General features: G+C 42.4%; 1 protein-coding gene across 8 annotated transcripts in view; it reads right to left on the minus strand.

Moving 5' to 3' along the window:
• Window positions 1–1,915: 1,915 nt before the first annotated feature.
• Window positions 1,916–16,259, minus strand: part of NRG1 (neuregulin 1) — a 1,020,295-nt gene continuing 1,005,951 nt past the window's right edge. For 3 of the 8 annotated variants that reach the window (XM_065899834.1, XM_065899836.1, XM_065899837.1), the window contains 5 exons: window positions 10,553–10,655; window positions 8,959–9,085; window positions 6,378–6,508; window positions 5,362–5,568; window positions 1,916–2,639 (listed from right to left, as the gene is read on the minus strand). In XM_065899834.1, the coding sequence (XP_065755906.1) occupies window positions 1,988–2,639; window positions 5,362–5,568; window positions 6,378–6,508; window positions 8,959–9,085; window positions 10,553–10,655 (1,220 nt within the window). In that variant the 3' untranslated portion in view covers window positions 1,916–1,987. Of the gene's footprint in view, window positions 2,640–3,063; window positions 3,185–5,361; window positions 5,569–6,377; window positions 6,509–8,958; window positions 9,086–10,552; window positions 10,656–15,290; window positions 15,315–16,259 lie in introns of those variants that run through there. The other 5 variants (XM_065899833.1, XM_065899832.1, XM_065899838.1 and 2 more) reach the window with 3 other exon arrangements.

The raw sequence follows: 16,259 nt of genomic DNA on the forward strand, positions 1-16,259 counted from the left end.
CAAGCACATGAAGATACCGCTGAGCACGGAGAAAGTGGCATGGAACCATGAAGGACGCTTGGGATACCAAATACTAAGAGTAACTTCAAGGACCTGTAGACAGGTGTCTCTGTGGATTGTAGAAACACTTAGGAGCTTAATGACATGACTCATGCTCAGCCTGCATTTTTCTTTTAAGATCTCCTTGCATGTCACTTCTTCCCTTTAATTTTAACATAGAGATTTGGTGAAGAAATAGATTCAGTTCACCTGCAAACAAGAAGAGTCACTCTCCTTGACTTCATGTCTGGTATTTTGAACCCCCTGCTAACCTGTTCCCCATTTTGTTCCATGGCTCCTAGGAGGCCACTTGGAACCTAAGTAAAGCTCCAGCCCAATCTGACAGAAATGGGGCTGTGATTTTTTTTTTTTAAATTCTCTTATTTTCCTGGATTAGCAGTTATTTCAAATGTTTCTACCTATAGGCTTTCCTTGGATTGGCAATCCCGAGTGAACGTGCAAAGTATAGACCCATCTTAATCCTGTTTTTGTGACAGTAAAGCAAAAAAGTAAGAAAGGGGGAAAACGGGTGATACAGCTGTAAACAGAGAGGTTAGCACACAGGTGGGAGTCATTTCTGCAAGGAAAGGTGCAATCTTTCCAAGACTATTGCCATTTCCTGATGAGTCATCACTCGTAGGAGGTTCTTACTAATCACAAATCACATGCACACTGGCCATTCCTGACAAAAATGTTCATGCATAGTTATGACTGAATCAAGGCAACATTGAAAAATGAGAGGAACATAATGAGGACAAAGGAATGGTCAAAAAACTTAAAAATTACTAACCAGGTCACACAGCTGCTCTCCCCCGTGTCTTCTATATATTCACTCCTCTAGACAGTCTAAGAAGGATTTCCCTACGATGACGTCACCAGTATATACAGCAGGCACATTTCACTCTAGAAGGTATTTCAGACAAATTGCTGAGTGTGCTGTTGAAGCTGGGGTTTTTGTGCCATAATATGTCTGTCCTTGAGCCAAGAAGACACAACCGGTCACTAGCTCCAAAATCAGTGAAAAAACACAAGTCAGGAACGATTGCACCTTTTTCAGCCATGGTTTGCTCTTCAGCTAGATGAGCCGCTGTATCATTCCCCCAGAGAGAGAAAGTGAAACCGAGTCCTCGACTTAGGGGTTGGGTTTTACCCTGATCGGTAGCCAGAACCCCTTTTCTTTGCTATCCCGAAAACTTGGGTTTTTTTTTTTGGCCGAGAAAAAAAACCAATCAAAATAAAGTAAATGGTAGCTCCTTTTGTCAAGCAAGCTGTCTTCTGATGAATCATACCGTTTTTGAAAAAAAAAAAAAATCACAATATTACTTTCTTCCTAATATTTAACATGACTTAATGCAGTTTCCTGCTGTAATTAACCGTAAAACGCTGCTGGATCTACTATTATCTCAGAGCTCAGTGAAGCAGACCTTTGGCTGGCAGAGTCGTAGACACAACTCATTTCATATACTGAAAGCAAAAGAATATTTCATACAGAAGGGGAGTATTTGGATGGATGTGCCATTACAAGACGTACTGATTGAGTACTACTTGAAGCAGACAGAGGGACAGTTGCAAATCCTGTAAATCATACATCGAGTCAACGTCATAATGCAATGCACAAGAAGCCAGCAAAAACGGAATTTGGGGGGGTGGGAGAGGGTTTGCTGAAATACTGTGAGAAAGCAATCACAGGAACAGTACAAAACTTGCTCTCGACATAACATAACATAAAGGCACCATTGATATCTTTCTCGTTTGGAAATACTGTAAAAAATTGCTACATATGGCACATAACACATTTGTACATACATATATTTAATTTATAAAAGATTTTTTTTCCTGTTTTCTATTTGCAGGACTGCTAAAATAAAATAAATTGTTTAATTTAAGGTGGAATACTTTATTATATAAAATAAAGTTTTACAGGTGAATCTATGGGTTTATTTCGGTTTTATACAGCAATAGGGTCTTGGTTAGCGATTACACCGGACAGCCTGGCCTGCAATTCTTCCTGCGGAGAGAAGCGGCCTGCTGGGTTAGTCCTGCTGTCAGCCAGGTGGAAGGCAGGGGCTGCCTCAACATTGGCTGCCAGGGGGTTCTGTATGCCCAGGAAAGGTGTATCTTCTCCTACTCTTTCATCCTCTGTTTCACTCTCTGAGTTACTGCTCTCAGCGCTTGTGTTGCTGTCCATTTCCAACCTGTGGGCAATATGACCATTGGGCTTGGTTCTTTTAGCCCGCCGGCTGTTGGTGAGTTTCTTAACCGACTCTTGAGTCAGTTCATACTCCTGGGTCGTTTCATACTCTTCATCCTCCACTATCCTCAAGGGGCTAGGGGGTGGGCTGCGGCTCTCGTGCGCGGGGTTGCAGTGGAAGGAGCTGAACTGCTGAATGTGCTGGACATCCCTCTCCCGCAGCCATGGCGGTGTCACAAGAAGCAGGGGTCTCTCTTCCTCCACGAAGGGACTGACTGCCATGGAGGGCACGGACACCGTCGTGCTGGACACGGGTGGAGACATTTCCGAAGGGGGCGATTTGGGGGAGCTTGGCGTGTGGAAATCTACAGGTGACATACGAGCCGGGGTGGTCATTGCTGATACATACCTGTGTGAGCAGAGAATACCCCGCATAAGTGTGGTAGAATGAGAGCCGTAGAGCAGGGGTGGGGGGTGGGGTGGGGTCAGGGGGCATCGTTCACAGTATTATCGTCAGATGTCATCCTCAGAGAATTTCTATTCATCGTACACTTCTCGGTTTTTACACTAGGACATTCAGCACCCTTGGAATCTCAAATTAGGTAGCCAAGAGTCTCCTCACAGGAGCGCATGCAAAGATCAGCTAAATTGCCTAGCTCATCAAAGCGTTTGGGGTTTTCGATCTCGCCATGAATTTTAATAACAGCACGTGAGTTAAGACAAGAGGGCGCCGGGTCCTGGAAACCTCTCAGTTTATCAGGACCAAGGCTCAGGGATTTGGAAGGGAAAGAAGTATTACTTAAATACTATACCTTCCCAAAGGCCAAGGGGTCTTAGAGAATGAAGCCCAAATGGGGAATGGAAGAAGCTCTAAGATGAGTTTCGGAAAGCTGGATCTGCATGCATTTGGATCTGTGGGCCTTGTTTCTCCTTAGCTCAGCTATAAGGTTATGTCTTATGAAAGAAAAAGAGCATAGTAACTTAGATTTATTCCTGATAACAGTGTAACACATTTATGTGCTTCTTTAACTTTTCCATGAAATGTTACTTCTTAACATTCAACTTGCAACTCTCCATCCCAGTGACCATGACATTCCAAAGGTAACTTATTTTGGGCTTCACAGTTACGTCCAGTCTCTGGTCTACCTCTCTTCCAAAGCCCACCGCTGTATGCGTCTCTGGCTTATCTTCTGTGACTGCTCAAGACTGGGCTGTGCCGTGTCGCCTTATGTCATGTTACGTCTGATCATGCTCAGTGAATCTAGCTGTCAAGACATTGAGTGCACTGTTTTTACCATATCGTGGTTTCTTCCCCCAGAACAAGAAGACCTGATGTGGCACTGAGAAAGATGCGGCTTATTCAGAGTCACATTTCTCAGCTTGGATAAAAATGTCACCAATGCGTAGCACTAAAGGACTCTTTTCTTCACATTGGCATTTGCAGAGTCTAATTTGACATGACCTGTGATGACACAGGACAGCATCTTCTGAACTCTAGCTAACAGGAACAAGAAACCTATTAACTCTTGTGCTTATCAGCCATGATTCTGAGTCATATGGAAGTGAGATCTGGCTGTGTCTAAAATGGGAAGGTGTCTAGAGATGGAAATATTTGGGGATCAAGTCTCCAGACCTTTTGTTTCGGGGATACCTAAATTAAGCGCTCTGAGAAATGCTAATTCAAATCCAATCAACCCATAAAAGTGACTCGTCTTTTCCCTCCATGATGCCTAGGTTCAGGTATATCTTGCAGTCCTAGCTAATATCTGGGGTATGAAAGGAAGCAGGGAAATGTCAAACTTTAAAGACAAATATCACATGTAGTGATGAAGACAGAATTTATCCCTAAACTCTTTTTCAGGTTTCTAAAAGGACTGAATTAGGACAGACTTCATACATAAAGATATAATTACATGAATTTAAGACTAATGTTTTAAACCAGTTTTGGACCATGTCTGCTTTTTCACAGATGAGTTACAGAGCAACCACTAATTCCATAAAACTCTGAAATACTATTTGGGGGTAAAGGCTTTTGAAAAAAAGTAATCAGCAGGCTCTATATGACCTGCAGCCTCCAAACCGGTCTCCTTTGAGGTAATTAGTTCCCAGTGCATGAGTGGAAGGGTATATCAAAATTATCTCCACCCATGAAAACCAAGTAAGTATCGCTTCGGCATGATGTAAACCTTTTAGTAAGTGGTCAGAGATTAGACTGAGAAGACAGTAAAGTCAACAAACCAACAGACAAAAACCCCGCTGGATTTGAAAACAAATAAGTAACAGCTTACTGATGGGCTAGGAATGCTGGTTGGGTATAACTTTCTCCCCCAGTTTAGGTGAAAATGGATCCGGAGAATCTATGAATTCAGTATTCTTATTAAGCGTCGCTTTCAGCTTACTTCGCTCTGATCTTTATTTTACCTTTGCTGTGACTGCCCCCCGACCCAACCCCACAGCCCCAGAAGAAAGCCAACACATTCTGGAATAAGGGCCACGTCAAAGGCAGTATCTGCCTTGGAAACCTCCCGCGAAGACTGCGAGGTGAAACATACGAGAGACTTATTGAGTCATCCTTGTTGGAATGCCATAAAGGGATACTATCTGGAGGGATGCCAGCCGTCCCTACAACCGTCAGCAATGACACAGCCCTTGATTTGACTTAAGTGAGGCTGGAAGGTAAGGAAGAGTTAACACGTGCGACCGGGAGTCCAGCTCGACCAGAGTTTGGATAACTGGCCACTTAGAATTCTAGAAGGGTCCTGATCGATCACTGAGGCCAGCATTCTGCTCTCAAGGTACAATTGAGGAAACGGAGACATCCCCCCCCCCCCCCCCAGCCCCGAGGGTCTGAGCCTAAGGTCAGAGCTAGGAACTCCGAGTTTGCTGCATCTTCCACATCGAATCATTCCAGCTCTTTAGGAGTCTGTTGCCTGTCAGCCACGGGGATGATGCGAGAAGCTCGCGAGCAGTGAGTTCAGTCAAACCCAAAGATGGCTTCGTCAACCAGAAGCACTCCTAGACCAGGCATCTGCCGCCCCTTATTCTCATTAGAGTGGGTTCCTTAGGTGGGACCGCAGGTCCTCTTACTGGGGTGCTCTCTCCTCTGTAGTAGCTTTGCCCTTCAGTTTTACCTTTCACTATGAGGAGAATCTCGGTAGGAGTCAGGGGTTTCTCTGGCATGCCTGAGGAAGCTGTTACACTCGCGAGGGCCTCCCAAGCCATTAAGACGTCCTCTTGGGCCCCCAGTAGGGCTGCTGTGCCTACTGTTTTCTACAGATGACATCACGATGACAGAGTGGCTTTCTGAAATGATGCTTTCAGTGTGTCCGTTGCTCCAGCTACAGAGGAAATGTGAGAGGCATAGAGAGAGAGAGAGATTTTTAATTATAGGCACACATGGAAATGAAAGGAAGTGATCTGACAAGTCTTGCGAATGACTGGTGCATCAGTAGTTCACTACGATATGACTTGTCTCAGAATAGAATTGTTTATAAAGTTGCTTGCTACTGACAGGATCTTGATTCAGACTGGCTTTGCAAGGGTACACTTTATTCATGTGTTCACCCATTCAACACACATTTACCAGATGCCATTTCGTACTAAGTATTCTTAGTCTCTCTGTTCTTGAGTGTCTTAGATTAAGGAAGCACTTGTCTCATGGGCCTCACTTGGAAGTGTAGTGCTACCCTTGGTAGCACGCATTCGGATAGCACCAGAGCATGTGAGAATTTAGGGTTCAGCTATTTAGCCAGTTCTCATGTGCATATCCCAGGGCAATCCAACCACTGGAAGAAGTCAACTTCTAAGTATTGTATGGCATCTGAGACAAACTCTTCCCAGTGTAGTAATTCTGTGAATGGTCAGGCATGAGAAAAGACGATCTCTAAAATAAGGGACATCGATCCTATAAGGTAGGTATCGTTTCCCCTTACTCTGCTAACGGAAAAATTGAGGCTCAGATTCAAACAGCAATTAAGCGGCAGAGCCAGTTTGACGTCCAAAGTCTGTTTTTGTCCCAAGCCATACGTTCTACTGTACCTCACTGCCTCATAAGTACCTCCTGTCCCTTTTGTAGGCAGTGAGAGCAAAAGACAATGTGTAAAGATTCGTTCTTAGAGAAATGCCATGCGATTTTTTATTCTCATACCTGTGACTGGGAGTCTGGGTGACAGTAGTGGAGTGATGAGCTGTCGAAGTGTAGTGACTGGTGGAAAAAGACGTCTCCGCCTCTCTCTCGACAATATGCTCGCTGGAGATGACATTTTTAGATACGTATTGCTGGATAAACAAAGAGGCACAACTTGAAGATTTAGGGAAGTCAAAATGCTAACAATGTCACATGCACACACACAAAAATCTCTACTTCTAATACACATGCTTCGTAATAAATTCTGTTTTTCCAGTGGCCAGACGACAAAACCTATCCCAGCTACTGTGGTCTTTAAATTAGGTAAATGGAGTTGATGGATTGCTCTTTGGATACGCGCGCAATGTAGGTCCTGCAGTCACGACTACGTTTTATCAGAAACAGACCTATTTCTTCTCTTTCGTTTCCAATTGATAACATGACTAGAATTCAATACAAAAGTCTGCCCAATACTTATTTTTGTAATAGTTGTTGCAAATCAAAAACGACGAACAGATATTTGAGTGCAACAAAAGAACAGAGATGGTTTGTCTCGTTTCAAATTTCAAGTCACTAGAAGAATGAAAAAAACCTCTGTTTGGAATCTATCTTTCTCTTTTAATTTCTCAGCGCCCGTGGTGCCCTAATGATATGGTTGAAATTTTTAACTTGTCAGTGGTAAGACTAACAGGGCTACTGAGAGATTTGAAAGACTTAACAACAGTTGTCAAGGTTACACATCTTGACAAACCATATAATAGAGGGCCTTACATTTAGTGCAAGTAGATTCTACTTTATTTTCACCACCAAATCACAGTAGCTCTTACCGCCTTTTATTGGTGAGAGAGGGACATCTTTAAATTGCCTTTTTTTTTTTTTTTTTTTTTTTTTTAATTTTTTTTTTTAATTTTTTTTTATTTTTTAAATTGCCTTTTAAACACTGTTAGTACTTACACCAAATTGAGTTAAATAACGGGTAAAGACACGGATAGGAATAGTCTTAGATGAAATAGGGCAGTTTATCATCTGATGGGTTATGGGCTCTAAAAGAACCTGATATATTCATGGAAACCAAAAAAAAAAAAAAAAACTGCAACTTGAATTATGCTTGAAATTATGGCTGGTTCTCTTAACCATGGAAAGGTTATTCCATGTGGATCTTTGCTTTAAGGAAAAGAGAGATGGCACTGTCATATGTAACGGTCTATTTTTAGTCTGCGTACCAAATGACTCTTGCGCCTTGGAAGGCAATGTAAGCTCAGTGAATCTAATGAAAATCATGTTTAAAAATGATACAACCCTCACTAGATGCCACTGGGCTAAGTGTTTTATATGGATTATCTTTTTAATGCCCGCAAGAACTTTTTGAAGTAGGTTTTATTTTTATGATGAAGAAACAGGGTTTAGAAAAGTTAAAGCTCACAGTGACATAGCTTGAGCCATAATTGGAATCCAGGCAGTCATTCTGCCTCCTATGTATTATATAAAGTGACAGATTATAGGTGTGTCAGTAGTGAATGAATCTAGCAACTGTGCAGAACATTCCAATGAACATACTGGTAGGGGGAGGAACGCAGCCAGTATGTTAATTTATCAGCACCTAACAGTCTCCTGTGGGTCTTTCCTACAAGACTTGCCGGTGGTTGAACCTCCAGCAACCCTGAACTTGGGTCTCTGATATATTTGCTCCACACAAAACCCATCTTTGACTATAGGATAGAAAATGGTACTGCAATATAATCTTCCAGCTTTGCCCATAAAAAGCCAGACATCAGAGGGGAATGGAGAAAACAGGAAGAATGATGGCAGAGTAGGAAGGTAGAACTCCAGAAGCCAGGAGAGCTGAGTCCAGCTCTGTCCTGGCCCTTATCTGTAAAAAAAAAAACTATGTAAAGACTCTCAGAATCTAATATTTGATGACTTCATTATATTTAAAAGCTGAATGCTCCATAAATTTAAAAAATAGATCTTCCAATGATGAAGGATGTATTTCCTCTGGACGGTTTGGCATCATGTAGAAAGAGTTGGAAAGTATTAAATTCTTCTGGTTTGGCTACTGAGAAGCAAGGTTGGTAATGGCCTTGACCTTTTCATGCCCTAATGTCTCCCTTTGTTAATCAGAATCAGTAAATCATCAGGCACCGGGCAAATGAGTCTAATAAAAAAATAAATGACTCTAGAGCCTTTAGTTCAGTTATCAGGGCTAATCAGTTATAGACTGAAGCAGCCTTCATTTCAAAGTATAAAAAAAACCAAAACATTTCCTTCTGATTCTTCTATCATGGATTTTATTATTTTTCTTTCTTTCTTTTTTTTTTTTTCTGCTCTTTCTTCTGGTTATGGTTTCCCTACAGAACAAACCCAACATGGTTATTCCGATTCCTTAATGAGCACTTTATAAGAGGAAACGTGCTTGTTTTACAGTCACCAAATCCACTTCAAAAAACGTTCCCGTTATTTTCTCTTGGCGAAACCTTGGATTCCTGGAAGCCCTGGTGATTAATGGCAGCAGCTAAGAGCCTAAGAGCTTTAGAAAATAAACTTCAAGGTGCCTGAACAGAGGAGAGATGCTGAGCTTTTCCACTGGCCAGAGTCAACATACATTCACCAGCTGCACGTTCTCGGGGGGTGGATTGGGGTGATGGGGCCCGTTGGCTATGTTCACCATGTTGTTTCGTTCAGAGCGAAGACTCTGCCGAAGCCGGTCATGAAGCTTTTTCCGTTGCTTCCTGGATAGGAAAAAAGGAGCATTTATTTTTTCTATTATTTACATTTTTCAGTACAGTCAATTCTTTCTTCTACCAACACACAACTCAAGGCAGTGGCTTGGGAGGGAGGGCGGAGGAGGGAGGCAGTGCCACTTCATCTCAGGAGGGGAATCACCTATTCTTAGCCAGTAGATTTAAGAAGCTGCATGGGATTCTTACAGAAATTGAACTGGACTGCTGAGAGATAAGAAAAAAAAAAGAAGACAAGTCAAGTTGAGAGCTGGCGAATACCCCAACTTTCCTAATCAGTCCATCTTTGCCTAAGTCTTAGGGATGGTCATTTGTCTTAGGTAACAATTCATGCTATGCAACTGACAAGGTTGATTTCATTTATAGTTTTGCCTGTCTGTGTGTCTTTCAAGAAAATGCAGTTAGTGTTGAATCTGTGCATCACACATAGTGTGTGTATGTATGGAACTGTACGTGAGTGAAGATACGTACTTATTTTGCAGGTAGATTTTGGCACAATTATAATATGATCCTACTCTATTACCACTTCTTTCTGTAACTAGGGAATGAATATTCACGTATTCAGATCGAATATAGTAAGACTCATAAGGGGGATTCCGTGAAGGCTTATTTATCTCTATCGCTTGCTCAATTCTGGCAACACACTAAATCCTGGGACATTGAGAAAATGCCATCCATGCCCTTACTTTTATACCATAAGAGCATATTGTCTTTGTTCCTCAACTTGGATCGTAATATTAGTCCCATGACTAGTTTTGGCTCAAGATTTTATATGATGAAGTGACAAAATAAAACAAAGCTGTTAATAACATTATTTCAGCCTTGAAGCAGGAGTTCTATGTATGAGAGAAAAATGAAAAGAATTCATGTCAAACGGTAATTGTATTTGTTAACATGAACCCAGCTTTTAAAGGACCGACAAAGCAAACACAAATCTGTTTTCATGTTTCTCTTTTATTCTTTCAAAGCAAGTTTTGCTTAATTCTCCTCCTGTGAGATTCCTTTTGTACATCTCTCACTTTGGGAGCATTGGAACCAGTCACCTAATTAGATGGAATTGAAAATTCATCACGATCATATTTTTTAAAAACCCCTGCATTTCAAACAGCACCAAATGCTCCCTTTATCCGCTAAGTCTGAGTACAGTCGGACGTGTCCTCAGCAGTGAGATGACACGCTCCTCCCCCACAGACACCTGCGTGTGTCCCTGTACAACCCAGTCCCTCCCTGGGACTGTGGTCAATTATCAGAAGTCTTCTGAACACTTTCACACAAATAGGCAAAGCTTTCTAATGTACGTGATTAGGAAAGGTCCTCAAAATGGATTATTCAGGAGGAAAAAAAATAAGGAGAAAATCCCTCTGTGGCGCCCACCCCATTTTTTCAAGACCAGGCAGTGGAGCTTGCCGGCCAGGCTGTCTGTGCGCTAAGGAGAGAGGGGGTGAGGAGGGCGTTTACTTGGTTTTGCAGTAGGCCACCACACACATGATGCCGACCACAAGCAGCGCAATGCAGATGCCGGTGATGGTGAGTACTCTCTTCTGGTAGAGCTCCTCCGCTTCTGGAAAGGGACGAGAGCAGACGTCAGCAAACGTCCCTGACCCTTGCCGGGACTTACAACTGAACAGTTGGCATGCTGTATTGTCCATGTTCACAAGAAAATACCCACGGGACACTTCACTCCTCTTGCAGACGTACTTAAGGTGTAGCATACTCTGCACTACATTTTGAGCATAAGATGGCAAAGCCCGTTGGGGGCCATTCATAATTTAAAAAATGATATTATTCAATTACTTTAATGATAAGTTATAGATATATGTGTACTAAACTGACACATCATAAACATTAATTATAAAATAATGATTTGGTTAAAACTGTAGATTTTATTTTTTAAAAAAATCTCTTGCAAAGACAACAGGAATCAACACCAGTAAAAGGAGCCGGCATTGGCACCACTGGGACCCCCTGTCTCCTTCTTTCCTTCTTCCCATCCTCCCAGCCCCCTCCCCCCTCCCTCACCCTGAGCCTCTTTGGATTTCCCAGCTATTTCCTATTCCTGTGGTCTTTACAAAGAGCCACTTCTAACTTAAAAAAAAAAAAAGAAAATCAAAGACATTTGCAAACATGAGCTTGACTTGTAGTTAGCAACAAAACCGATGCAGGATCCCTATGATTTAACAGTAAAATGCAAACATAAGCACCATGACAGGGAGTAGCAGGGCACTGTATCAGAGAAACCCCATACGATGGGTGGGATCGTCCCGTCCTGGGCCATGATGAAGATTTGTCCTTTGAGGAACAATTATTATTACTTCACCAGTTGTACTTAGAGACCTAATTTATGGCACTACAAAACCACTGGCACAAATGATACATGATTTGAAATAGATTGTACTCTCCTGCATTGGCCAACTTGGCCAATTAGCTAATGTCGGTTGCACTAAGGAGATGGGATGCTTAGAACTTTCAGGTGAAGGTACTGCTGTACCCCCAGTGCAAGCAGTTTCTGCTTCATGGAAGGCTTTCTATTTGCCAGTCGGGTTTTGTGGGGCTAACTTGCTTAGACTATGGTAGGTCAGGTTCTTAACAAGATTGGCTGATTTAATGGTGAACCTGATCCTCTTAGGAGCTAAGCTTCCAACCAGTCCAATCACACGTATTATTGGGAGATATTCACGAGTTCAATGAGAAAGATGCATAATAAGCGGTGTGAGCTGTATTTGCTCTTCTGATTAACAAGCTGGTCAAGAACTGGGGAATATTTCACCGATGAAGGTCTCTTATCTGGACATCAACATGGGGCCTTATGGAACATTTTCAGTTTACATTCTCTGTCTCAGCAACCACACTTTTTTTCTCTGCTGAGAGAGGGCAAGTCGCTGGAAGTCTTCTTGAAATGAAAAAGTGCAATGTAATTTCTATGATACAGTAGACTTTATCATTAAACAAAACATTTCCTACAAGCCAAGCCCATGGTAATCAAATTCCAGTTAACAGGTCAGGAACATTGTCAAATCAAATTAATAAGAGCACTGATTATTATTAACAGGAGGAAGAGAAAGAAGTAAGAGACCAGAATGCTGCAGAGATTATACAAAAACAAACCAAAAGTGTTGGAAGTGGAAAAGAAACAAACGGAGAGGACAGACGGGCTGACAGAATGACGGAGAGAGGGAGGAAGCAAGGTAGGAGGGAAAACAAGGTTAAGAAGTGAAGGAGCGATCTGAAGTCCCTGGCACAGCATGCCTGGTACTAAGGGAGGAAAAATAAATACATAAAAGAAAACCAGAGGGAGGAGGTGCTGGGGTGGGAGGAAAGGTGGATGCAGATTTGGAAGGGTTATCCCATACAGCATAACTCCTAACCTAGACTGGCGGTCACGTGGAAGCCACAATTAGAAAGCAAAGCAGCTGGTGCAGCTGATGCATTGCGGGGCGACAACGGACCAGGAGACATAGAGCGGTGTCACGTAGTTTTGTGCCGCAAAAGTCAAATGAGGACGTGGCACGTGGATGCTTGTATGTTAATTGCGAGTGTCTGCTGCCTCCTACCTCCCCTCCCACATAGACACAGGACAGGGAATTCAATTTCATAAGGTGTTAATCTGTGAGCTGATGCCCCTGGGGCCTCCGCCTGGATGGGGCACCCGGATCAGTTTTCAGCACTAAGTCTAAACAGCAAAGGCATCGCCCCACTGGTCCTTCTCCAGGGATGCAGGACACAGAGCAGGGATCCTTTGGTTGTGATGAACTGGTTACAAACCAGAAGTGTAAAAGTATCATTGCCTAGAAAATGAAGACCCTACTATACCTCTTTCGCTTACTCTCTTTTTTTCTTCTTTCCAAATGGCAAGCACTTGGCAGCATTGCCATCTTCCCATTCTGTCTTTAGAAAAACCTGGGAAATCGCTTCTGCACACTGCAAAAAGAGGACCTAGCCAAGGGCCATAGGGGGAAAGGCATCGTGCCTCTCACGGACTCTTTGGCAAGTTTTTTGGTGGTTGTTAATTATAAAATAGACTAATTTGGGTTTGTGAACAAATCGTATATGATGACTTGCCCATTCTTCCTAGGTTATGTCAGAAGACACAGTTTTTCCAGGAAAGTCAATCATGGAAATAGAGAGGCAGCCCAGTAAAGGCCAAAGGGCAAAAGAAAAGTGCTAAATGAACTAATTAAAACCGAGGCCCCTAGAACACAGATGTGGATCAGGGTTCTGTATTCACATCAGCATGTTTGCGTTAAATGTTTTTCGTCTAAGTTTCTGATTTTCCAGTGGTTTACTAGATCAGGTGACCCTCACAAAATAAATGTGTTCAAAGAGAAATACCTGATGAACAATAATATAAACAATGAGTTTTTTTTAAAAAACCCTCCCCCCACCCCTTATTTTTTTCCTAGTGTGACAGGGTCAATAGGACAAGAACAGATTAGAGGCAGCGTTGAAAAAAAGAATCCATCAGGCTCGTTGGCGGATCTGCCTTATTAATGAGTTGCAACACTTCTGAGTCTTTATGGTTTGGCTGGATGCATTGAATGAACCAGATCAAGCATGTTTTTCAGACTGATCTGGCTAGGCCAAGAGACAGAAGCCTTGGCTGTCTCAATTTTAATTGACCTTTAAAGTCGGATTTTCCTTAAGGATGGAATGTTCTGGCTGGCTGGGGACTTTGGAACCTCTGGAAGGTTTGCCCTTAAGAGGTCAAACCTTAAGCTTACCAAAGTAACCCCTGGTGTGGGTACCACATCAGTGTGCCTTTACTAACCCTTCAGATCTTATTGAGGGAGGTTATACATCTGAAATATCCATCACCCTACTTCATTGTTTGGGAAGAGAAATATTAAATTTAATAATTATACCCTAAAGTGATAAAGCAGGAAAGATGCTGTTAGAAGAGGGGAGGTGACGGTGGTATTTTTTTCTTCCTTTCAGGTAAGGCCAGTAAGTCTTTTTCGAAGTGGGATAATTTTTATCCCAAGGAAAGTAACCTGAATAGATAACTCCCCTCGTGTAGACCACCCGCCCCCTGCGGGATGTTGGTGGGACCTCTTGTGTTCCTTACTCTTGGGTGACGTTCTCTGATGTGCAAAGGACCACTCACGTGAACGTGGGGCTATTCCCATCAAATGAATAGTTTTCTCTTGGAATATTTTTGGGGGCAATGAGCAATTAATTGAGTTTCTATCCCTGGAATGGATAGAGCTTGTAACAACCTGATTTTCCACAAATTATGGGAAGTACACTAGGTGTAGACTGTGATGTTATCATTGAAATGAAACTCACCGCATGATGTCACTGACACCAGCTGGTGGGGGACCAGATATTCCTTTATTGACCAACGGTCACGTTCCTGGGGGCCTGCACTGTGGAGCCTCTGGAAGAATAGGATGGCTTCCCCTTCCTCCCAAGACTGGCCTTTTCTCCCAACTCTTTAGGGTGAAGGCTTTCCAAAGAAGTCTGCCCCCAATTCACATGCTCATAGGAGATATTTTACATTTGCAGTGTGAAAATGTCTATTTGATTACTTGTTGGGATATAGTGACTCAAGTTTAATTCTGTTAGTGCTAGAATTTCCAACTAAAATAGCACAAGGCTATTTCATTCTGTTTTCTATTTCCTTGTTCATGAGATAATGAAATCGACTGGAGCAGTGCTTGAGTATCTCCAGAAAACCAGAGTAATCCAAGTCTATGCATATAATATGTTGCAGATTAAGATGTTACTACATTAATAGATGATTTTTACATTGTATGTCAAGCTCCCATCAGCCTAAAACGTGGAGCGCTCTTACACTGATATATGTAAAGCTTCTTCTGTTCTCAGGCTTCTGGTTTGGTTCTTCCTACAGCCTTATAAACCACTCCAACGTACCCCAGCTCGGAAATAACAGCATGGCCAGATCAACCAGTGGGTCAGAGAACATGGGATATATGTGAATTTGCAGCAGGTAAGGTGATTTTAAACTCTAAGTGAAAACTGGGAATCTAAAAGCTGGTGCACTCAGTACCATGTTGGTAAACTAACCATAGATTGAAGGCAAAGAAATCACTGTTATAGCTGTATGATCCCTTCTAAAGAGAAAGGAAATTAGTTAGGAACTGAAAGGGAAGAATAGACAGGGGGGAAAAAATAAAAAGGGTTTCAGCTCATAGGCTCTAAATTCTGCAGGCTAAAAGGAATGATGATTGGTCCATACCCATAAATTCAATCCCAAGATGCTCTGCCAATGCAGAAAGTTGACAAAAAAAAAAGAAAGAAAGGGAAAAAGTTTCAGAAAAGAGCAATACACTGCACTCCAAAACACATTACACACGACTATTATGGCTCTGTGCGTGCACATTGAACAGACAAACGGCGGATGGTTAAGGAAGCAGTGCTCAGGTACGCCCCCATGAGTCCACAGAGGGAACTTCTCTTTTAAGAGGTGCGCAGATACCAGCACACTGTATCTTTATTAACCCTTAAAAGACCTTACTGAGGGAGAAGTTGTACGGCTGAACTCTCGTCTATGCTGTTTCATTATTTGGGAATAGAATACTGTATTTATCATCAGAGACAGCATTTGGCATTATTTCATTCTTCTCTTTTCAAAAGGCAGACTTGAAGTTCCAGGGAGGTGAAATTGTTTTGCCCAAAGACACACAGTGGCAGAGCTAGGAGGTGAAGCCAAGTAATTTGGTTGGAAAATTTCATCACAATGGATTTATATAGCTATGCTCTAATATTTCTTGTTGCTTTAGTTATTTTTAAAAAACTATTTCCTTTTCTCCAAACCTTCTACTCTCTCCACCACGTACATGACAAGGAGCAAACATTTCTGCTCAAAAAGCCAGACGGGGCACTGGGGCACTGGAGCCTGCTTCCAGTTTTCCATATAATTCCTGTGTGGCATAGGACAGCTCTGAATGCCTCACTTTTTCAATGGGTTAAAAAAAGAAAAAAGAAAAAAGAGGTGGGGGGAGGATGCAATTCCTGGGTTCTTTAGTTAAATTTCATTTACTACTTCTTCAAATCACGAAGAGCCAATTAGATGATCACTTCCCAGTGCTTAGCTCCAATGCCCAGATGACAGCTGAAGGGCACAGGCACCCAGGGAAGCTGCAGGGCTGCCCAGGGAAAGGGACTCAAAGTTGTGTGCTCACAGCCCACAGTCCTGGCAGACCTG

Source organism: Phocoena phocoena, chromosome 21 (genome assembly GCF_963924675.1).
Source record: "Phocoena phocoena chromosome 21, mPhoPho1.1, whole genome shotgun sequence".
Taxonomy (NCBI): domain Eukaryota; kingdom Metazoa; phylum Chordata; class Mammalia; order Artiodactyla; family Phocoenidae; genus Phocoena; species Phocoena phocoena.